The sequence below is a fragment of the Budorcas taxicolor genome, chromosome 25 (genome assembly GCF_023091745.1).
Source record: "Budorcas taxicolor isolate Tak-1 chromosome 25, Takin1.1, whole genome shotgun sequence".
Taxonomy (NCBI): Eukaryota; Metazoa; Chordata; class Mammalia; order Artiodactyla; family Bovidae; genus Budorcas; species Budorcas taxicolor.
Genome location: NC_068934.1, coordinates 10,475,969 through 10,485,391, shown reverse-complemented (window position 1 = coordinate 10,485,391; position 9,423 = coordinate 10,475,969). Strand labels below are relative to the sequence as shown.

General features: G+C 39.2%; 1 protein-coding gene across 1 annotated transcript; it reads left to right on the top strand.

Moving 5' to 3' along the window:
- The first annotated feature begins 438 nt into the window (after window positions 1–438).
- On the top strand, window positions 439–6,522 carry TMEM126B (transmembrane protein 126B). The gene is made up of 5 exons (XM_052662289.1): window positions 439–524; window positions 3,400–3,521; window positions 4,558–4,751; window positions 5,826–5,937; window positions 6,217–6,522. Exons 1-5 carry the CDS (start codon window positions 444–446, stop codon window positions 6,398–6,400), a joined length of 693 nt encoding a protein of 230 aa, XP_052518249.1. The 5' UTR covers window positions 439–443; the 3' UTR covers window positions 6,401–6,522.
- Window positions 6,523–9,423: the final 2,901 nt, after the last annotated feature.

Sequence of the window (9,423 nt, the reverse complement as noted above, 5' to 3'; positions counted from 1 at the left end):
GGCCGGTTGGGGGCTCTAGGGAGGAAGTGCCCGCGAAGCTGCAGCCTTAACACACGGGCTGGGCCAGAGGGGCGAGCGCCCTGAAGAAGTGAAGGGGGCGGGCAGCTCGGGCACAGCTAACGGAGGTGTCCTGAGGAGAAACACGCGCAACCACATTCGTGCGCGAGGACCGGTCCACGTTTCCCTCGGGATGCGAGAACGAGGGAGCCAGGCTCACAAATAGCAGAAGCCGGGGATGAGGGCCTGGCGGGGGGCGGACCCACGGGCGTCCGGCCCTCCTCGAGGCCAATGAGCGCCTCCAGATACCGCGCCCAATCACAGCCAGGACGGAGGGCGCGGCTTTTGACTGGGCCGGGTCTGCGGGCGCTAGGCGTGAGCCCGCGACCCTTCCGGACCCGAGAGCCCTGTGTCCCCGCCCACCGCCAGTCACGTGAGTCGCCAAGATGGCGGCGCTCGGGCGTGAGGCTGGAGACGACGTGCGGGTTGCCGGTGTGGTACCGGGGGGAGCTGCGGAAGTGCCTAAGGTAGGCGGAGACCCAGGGTGCTGAGGCCCGTGATTTCTGCGACCTCAGGTGCTGGCACACTCTTCTGAAATGATGCACATAAAAGGGATCTGAAAGTCTAAACAGGACAGTTCCCAACTCCATGCAAGGCACGTTTAAGTCCCCAGTTGTTGTGAAAAGAGGTGGGGAGAAAGTAGGAGACCTAGTCCTGAATGAGGGAGCCTGTTTTCTCTTGCCTCGGGGGCTTTGTACTTTAAACCCCCTGCCATTCTATCCTGACTTCTGCCCTGGTTGTGGGTTCTGAGGACAAGACTACATCTTGCTTAACTGGGGGACCTCAAATACCGGGTGAATGTTTGAGTAAATGATGAATGATTGATGAATAAAATTCTCAAAGTCAAGTGAAATAACACACATAAAAGCACTACAAAACCATAAGATACTTTGAAAGTTATAAACTTGCACGATGCAGTATTACTGGTGTAATTGAATCGTGGTGACCAGTTGAGTGGCCTGAACTGGTTACTTTTTAGATGAAATGTGCGTTACAGGAAAATCTGTACATTTCAGTACTTGTAAAAAATTCTGTTAGGAAGTTATCAGTATATTTCTCTGCTTTAATAACAGTGCCTGAGGAAAACTAGGTATGCAGTAAACATTTGCTGTCCTGTTTCAGTATTTTAGGGTCATAATTCTGGATGTTTGTGTTTACTGTATACTGAGGTGTAGACGAGATAGGAAGTTGGTACACGGCATTGCCTGAAAGTTTTCTTTGTGAGTAATACGGGACTTCAGTGAATTGGATGACAGGGAAACAAAAAGTTTTCCCAAGTTTCTGATTAAGTATGTTACTGACATCTGCCTTCATGTATATTAGATGGATTATAGAATCTCCTTTCTATATTGCTATCTTGTTTCTTCCATTTGCCATTTAGATGTCAGAGAGAGGCAAAAGATTAAATCTAGCTTGTGAGAAATCGGAATTTATAAAATATTTTACTTTTTTTTTTCCTGTCTTCCCAGGCAATTTAAAGAAAAAGAACTGGCTCGATTATAGTTCTTCACTGATAGGGAAAGAAACTGGTCCATTATTACTCTTTGTTTAATACCACACAAATATTCAAGAGAGCCCATACCTTCACAACATTGATTGTTGTCGTTCAGTGGTCAAGTCATGTCGGACTCTCTGCAACCCCATGGACTGCAGCACACAGGGCCTCCCTGTCCCTCACCATCTCCCAGTTTGCCCAAGTTCATGTCAATTGAATCAGTAATGCCATCCAACCATCTCATCCAGTTGCCCTCAGAATGTTGATGTAATATTTGAATCGACCTTTCATTAGTTAGGTTAGGGTTGGCACATATCACTATTCAAGAAGTGAATATTACAGTGATGTTCAACGTGTGTCCGTTTACCTACCAGCATCAGAATCACTGGTGCAGATTTCTAGACTTTACTCCTGCTGAACCCAGATATTTCAATAGGGAGCTCAAGAGACAGCATGTCAGGTACACTCTCATGTGATTCTTGTGCATATGAAAGGTTTAGAATCTTACTAAGTCTCTTCTATGTCCTTTATGTTTAATCCACTCTGATTCTCTTGCCCAGGACTCCTGAAATTTGAGACCTATGAGTCTGCCCTTGACCACAAATGTTGTTAACATAGGGATTCACATAAATTGTGAAGGACATAGATTTTTAAAATCTATTTACTAGCTAATCTGGAATCCCATAATGCCAGTATGCCAAATGATGTAACAAATACTATTAAGACTTTTCATAAAAATCTGAGAGTCTTACCCAGAGCAAAATATTTAGAAAGGATCCTTTCTGAAAGCCTAGTTGTTGTTGTTTTTTAACCACTGGTTTCTGTTAAGATGGCTTCCCTGATAGCTTAGATGGTAAAGAATCTGCCTACAATGCAGAGGACCTCGGTTCGATTTGTGGGTTGGGAATGTCTGCTGGAGAAGGGATAGGCTACCCACTCCAGTATTCTTGTGCTTCCCTGGTGGCTCAGACAGTAAAGAATCGATCTGCAATGTGAGAGACCTGGGTTTGATCCCTGGGTTGGGAAGATCCTCTGGAAGAGGGCATGGCAACACACTCCCGTGTTCTTGCCTGGAGAATTCCATGGACTGTATAGTTCATGGGGTCGCAGAGAGTCAGACATGACTGAGCAAGCATCACACTTGGGAGACAGGAACTTTCCAACCTTGGAGTCCAGTGCCTTAGGACCAGGCCCCCTGATATTACCATATAGCAGTTTCCAGCAGAGGCCCTACTTCCACTCCAGGTGCTCCTCACGAGCTAGATATATAACTTATATAACCCAAGGTAGCCATCCACTGCCTCTTCCTAGTCTGGAAGGTGTCCCTCCTCCTGATGTTCTCTCTTGCTGGTTTCCAAGGAAATTCCTGCTTCTACCTCTCCAGCAAACCCAGCATAATCTCCAAAACTCGGGCTTTCATGAGACAGAGGATAAAAATGGTTGTCAACAGGTAGCTACTGTTTACTTTCAGCTCTGAAAAAGCTACAGTGTGGAGAACTACAACAGGGCCTGGCTACTTTCAGGGAAAACTGTAAGGGAAACAAAAATAGCTGAGTAACTTAATCCTTCTACATCAAGTCCTAAGGCAAGTCAACCTCTCTGAACCTTGTTTGTCTCATCCATAAAAGTAGAGATGACCATTTTCCTACCAATTTCTCAAAGTTATTATGTGAATCAAAAAACCACTGTCCACTAAACAATGAACAAATTAACAAAGGATGTGAAAGCAGATGACAGTACTTGATACTTTTACTAGAGTCTAAATGTTTTTTAATCTGAATCTAGAATTTATAAGATTTAATATTAAAATCATTAGCTATTATGGTTCTGAATTTTGTGTTTTCCAGGACATCAAGATACCAACATACACACATGGTCAGTCCAGGCCTTCTCTAGGAGATGCAAAACTCAGAAAACCAGTAGTCATCGAAATCATAGAAAAAAAAATTGAATGCCTTAGAGAAGAAAAGTAAGAGACACACCCAGACTGAAAGTCAATAACTTTATTTGTAGATCTTCTGTATTGCAATGGTTTCTAGGTATCTAAGATCCTATTAACTGTACTGAGTTGGTTATGAAGAAAGCTTTTTTTTAAAAAAAAAAAGAACTGGAGGGAAACATGAGCAGATGAAAATAGACATTTGTTAGAATACTGAGACTGGATAATTTGTCTCTTGAAATTCCTTTGTTTCTAAAATTGTTGAAATGTTATCTGTACAATAAGCATATTTTAATTAAAGGTAATCAAGAGAACACCATTTTGAGGACTACTTACATTAACTGATTATCAGTTATAATTAAATTCAGTTTAGAATTTCTTACCTCAGCCACACTGCTGAACTCAGCAAAAAGGAATACAGGATTCCATGATGTACATATAGTCTCACATTACCATTCTGACTTTTAGATTAATAGAGCTCAAGAATAAAATCAATGGACGTTAATCTGAATTGTCCAACATTTCTGGATTTAGGTATGAGTCAGAATAAACAAAACTATATCTTTCAAATTTCTTTGAAGTTTTGGAAATACTTTACATGTATCTGGACTACTTAAGAAATAGTTATTTTCTAGACCTAACCAAATGTCAACAACTTTTTTCAGATGACCTTAAGCAAATTAATTCTTACAGTAGAAAGAACAGTATTCTTGGATTTAGCTAGCTCATAAAATTTGGCTACATTGGAAGTACTGATACTTATTTTTGGCCAAAATTTATTTCTCTTTAAAAGAGCTCCATCTTAGAACCACACTATTCTCAGAAAGAGAATTATATTATCCTCTTATTAGAATGCAATTTCCATGAGGAGTGGAATTTTTTTCTTTTCCCCGCTTTATTCACTGCGCCACCCTTAGCACAAACAAAATACCTTTCACAGAGTAAATGCTTAAGAAAAATGTGATGTTGCATAAATATGTTAATAACAAATGACTACACAGGAAAGGATATATCTGTTAGAAGAGTATTATGTTGAACTTAACTTTCACTCTATTTTTCCAATTAGGACTTTAAATATATATGGAACACTGACTTTTGGAACAACAGCTGCTTTCTCTGGAATGTTGACAAACTTCATTTTCAGACATCGCTTAAAGGTCACACATGATGTTTTGAAGACATATGCATCATTGACTGCACTTCCATTTTTGTCTACCATAGTTTCTTATAAGCTTCTTGTAACAGATGCTTTGTGTTCAGGTAATTTTAAATTCACTAGCATATCATGTGTTTATATCTAAGTAAAATTACTTATTAACATATACTGTTGCTACTGCTGATAATAATCCCTTGCATGTGTATATTTCTTTACCAGTAACAAAAGTACCTTCACGTATATTATCCTGTTTAAATGCCACAAGAATCTTCCTAATCAGACAGGGAAAATAGTATTGTGGCTTTTTTTTTAACAGGTAAGATACTAAGCTGAGACATGTTCAGGTACACTAAGAAGCAACGTAATATACTAGAAAAAAAAGCAGGCTTTGGTATACTACATATTTCACTTAAGTTTTGTGACACTGGGCAAGTCATTTAAGAGACTTACTTGTTTTAAGAGACTCAGTTGTTTTATATCTATGAATTAGGACTAATAGTACTTACCTCAGGATTGTTTTAAAAATTAAGATAATGTATGCTGAATGCCTGGCATAGTATCTGGTATATTATGGGCATCTAATATTACTTCCTGAGGAACTTTAAGAACTTCCTGAGTTACCTCCCGTACTTTAAGTTTCACAGCTAGTATTTAATGGAACCCGTGATCCCTGTTCATCAGGTACCTGCTTAAATACCTCATCTCCAGGGAAATCTGATTCCCTCAGGTTAAGTTTCTCCATACATTCTCTATTCATTTTACCTTCAAAGCATATGCACGTTTAAGATATTTGTTTAAATATTTGTCTAATGTATTTCTTTCTTAGTAGACTTGACCTGAAGATCAGTGGTTGGGTCTCTTGTGTTACACTGTATCCCTAGCACATGACTGACATACAGATAATATAAATGTACTAATCTGGAATCCAGATATCTGGTCTGCTAGTTTAATATTCTTCATTGTGAAATTGCTTTTGCACCAGCTGTATAAGTAAGAGGTAAACTTACCCTTAAAAAAAGTAATAAAAACATTTAAAAATTTTGATGCATTGAGTATATTGTGCCATACACTGAATTTCTAGCATTCTTTCAACTATTTCGCTGTGTTGAGGACAATGCAACTGAGTACAGTATAAGAACCCAAGACTCTTAATAGCCAAATTTACTTTTGTTTTCCAGGTAACATAAGCCAGGAAAATTGTGTTCTTAGAAGTTCACTGATTGGCATAGCATGTGGTGTTTTATATCCCACTGCTTTGGCTTTTTCTAAAAATGGGCGTCTAGCATTCAAGTGAGTCCATCGTCTTGTTCCTTCTCTTCCTTCTCCTCCTCCCTTCCCTACCTCCTTACTTCATTTTTTTTTAATGTTAATAAATTCTCCTTATTCTTTAGCTGCCAGTGACACATTTTAATTAAAATATCATGGTTTCATATTTCAAATAGCTAATTTTAACCCTTTTTGCTTTCTACATGAAAGATCTAGAACAGAAATGATCAGTTTAGGAGAAATCAACAAATGTTCCATAGAATTTACATCCAGACAAAGTCCTTAACTCTTTTTCCTTTTTAGGTATCATACTGTTCCCCTGCCACCAAAAGGAAGGGTTTTACTTTATTGGCTGCTGCTTTGTCATACAGAGATAAAAGCAATGGTGATCCCTCTCATCCTTCAGACAACCTTTGGAATATTTCATGGTCTGCAGCACTATGCAATATTTGAAAGTACACTTGAGAAAACTGTACATGAAGATTAACTGAAGAATGAATGGACACTAAATCAGCTGAATGAACTTTTTTATAAGGACTCAGGCATTGCCGAAAGAGTTAAAAAATAATTCTGGATAGACAGTTTGTCTCTTTTCCTTTTGCCCGGTATACAGCAGGTGCTCAATAAATAGTAAATAAATGTAGGTTTTGTCTCTGTTTCATTATTATATGTGGAAATAGGCTTGAGGCCCCAAGGTCTAATCTATACATTTATATATTTATTTATTCATAAACATTTATGGAGCACCTGCTAGGTCTCAGGCATTGTGTTACTTTTAATAAGAAATGGTCCTTACCCAGAAGAAACTCACAATTAGAAATGTGAACACACAGCATGAGAGGGTTTGAGAGGTATACCTGTAATTGTGTGAGCATATTGAGGATGTAGCTGTTAAATACTTGTGCAGAAGGGAAAGCTATGGGGAAAAGTGACATTGTCCTAAATTTTGAAGGGAAAGTTGAAAGTTCACAAGAAATCAATATAGAAATAAAGTAACAGCCCATTCCTCTAAACTCTAGTTCAGTATACTTAGTAGCTCTTTAATCATTAACATCATCTTCACTATGCTATTCAAAGAACATTTATTGGGACTTCCCTGGTGGTCTAGGGACTTTTAAGACTCCATGCTCCCAGGGCAGACAACCTTTGGAATATTTCATGGTCTGGGTTTGATCCCTGGTCAGGGCACTCTTGCCTCGAAAATCCCATGGACGGAGGAGCCTGGTGGGCTGCAGTCCATGGGGTCGCTAAGAGTCAGACACAACTGAGCGACTTTACTTTCACTTTTCACTTTCATGCATTGGAGAAGGAAATGGCAACCGTCTCCAGTGTTCTTGCCTGGAGAATCCCAGGGATGGGGGAGCCTGGTGGGCTGCCATCTATGGGGTCACACAGAGTCGGACACGACTGAAGCGACTTAGCAGCAGCAGCAGGGAACTAGATCCCACATGCTGGAACTTATAAAGAGTTCACATGCCATAACTAAAGATCCTGCTTGCTCCAATGAAGATTAAAGATCCTATGCGCAGCAACTAAGCCCCAGCACAGCCAAATAAATATTTTTGAAAGAAAGAACATTTATTGAGTACCTATTTTCTATTAATTAATACAGGTACCAGGGGTACAAAGATTCAGTCCTTGCCCTTAAGAAGATTAATCTAAACAAGGAGGTCACAGCAGGCTGCTTTAAGTCTGCTATAGCACTCCTGAGCTACACATTTAATTAAGGAAACTTAGTACCAGAAATGAACACTGATAAGACATGCAATGGAATCTCATAGCTTTTTCTCTGTCTTAATCATGTTCATCTTGAGATTTAAGGATTTGGTCATCTGAGGCCCCAAGCAACCTAGAGCAGAAATGGAAATCTTAACGAGGTGCTTTACAGCATCAAATGTAACAATCTGAAACACATACACTCCTGCTAATTAAAAAAAAAAAAAAAAACACGGCCAGTAAGCCATTCAACTTATATTCTCAGAATAACTCATGATACTTGAAACTGAGGAAAAGGCAGGTGAAAGGAGGGAGAGAGGGAACCAAGTCAAGTAGATAACTACATCAATGGTATTAATATTAACTCTTAAAAATTATTAAGCAACAAGTACATGAAAACCTCATTGTGAGATATTCAAATGATCCAGAAGAATAAAAAGACATGAAAGTCCCCCTTTACACCCACTCCATCCTATTTCTACTCCATTCTCCAGAGATAACTACTAAGTTAGCATGACTCTTTCGTTAATAGTCTTCTTTTATAATTTACATATTTTTAAATAAATGGTATTATCCATACATATAATAGAAATTAATTTTCACTTCACTGTATATCTTAGAGAGCTCTCCAACTCATTTCATCTAAGTCTAATATGTGCTTTTTAGTGCCTAAAAAACATTCTTAGTGATTCCAGTATTCACAAAGGTGACCGTTCTTTCAACACCCGGTCTCTATCATACCACTTATTCCCATGGTCATACTCTAAACCTGTGCCATCCAATATATAATAGTCATTAGTTTGTGGCTGCTGAGCATTTGAAATGTGACTAGTCTAAAGTGAGATACATTGTATGTAAAATACACATTAAGTTTTAAAGATTTACTATGTAAGATATCTCAATCTTGATTGCATGTTGAAATGTTACTCTTTTGGATACACTGGGTTAAATAAATAAAATACATTAAAATTGATTTTATCTGCTGCTTTTTTTAATCTGGCAACTAGGAAATTTTCAGTTACATACACATGTGCATGCTAGATCACTTCAGTTGTGTCTGACTCTGCGACTCCATGGACTGTAGCCTGCCAAGCTCCTCTGTCCATGGCATTCTCCAGGCAAGAATACTAGAGTGGGTTGCCATGCCTTCCTCCAGGGGATCTTCCCAACCCAGGGATCAAAGCCACGTCTCTTAGGTCTCCTGCACTGGCAGACAGGGTCTTTACCACTAGCACCACCTGGGAAGTCCTACATAACGTGGCATGTATTTTTATCGAATTATGTTTCTCTAGACCTTATCATTATCAATAAATTCAAACACTTCACATTCTCAGTTATAAAACTCCGTATTCTGATCACTACTTCCTGTCCTTCCCATCTTTTGCTTCTCACATCACATTACTCCGGCTTTACCAGAATCTATAATCCATCAATCCCACTACCTTTCCACCGTCTCTCACCCCTCTCACATCCTGACTGTCCCTCTCCAGTTTCAGCTACATCAATCTTTTTAAAGTTTCCCAATCTTGAGGAAAAAAGAAAAACATAAAAGTGAATCTAGCTAAATTTGGTTATGAAATAAAGGTACTGGCCTCTTCTTTTGTGAGTTTTCTATTCATGTCTTTGACCCATTTGATTTGTAAATCAAATAAATTCTCTGTAAATTCTGGGTATTTTGTTTCTTCAGATGCCAAGACAGTCATCTGGGAAATAGCGAGATTGACTTATATGTTCACTTCCCTTGCCAACTGAAAACAGAAGAGATTTGTCCCTTACTCCATGACTTCAATTTGC

What these genes read in the sequence shown, in the direction of transcription:
- TMEM126B (XM_052662289.1), top strand. Translation starts at nt 444, where the DNA reads ATGGCGGCGCTCGGGCGTGAGGCTGGAGACGACGTGCGGGTTGCCGGT. An exon ending in AACAGATGCTTTGTGTTCAG is followed by an intron (nt 4,752 to 5,825) that starts GTAATTTTAAAT and finishes TTTGTTTTCCAG; the next exon opens with GTAACATAAGCCAGGAAAAT. An exon ending in AATGGGCGTCTAGCATTCAA is followed by an intron (nt 5,938 to 6,216) that starts GTGAGTCCATCG and finishes TTTCCTTTTTAG; the next exon opens with GTATCATACTGTTCCCCTGC.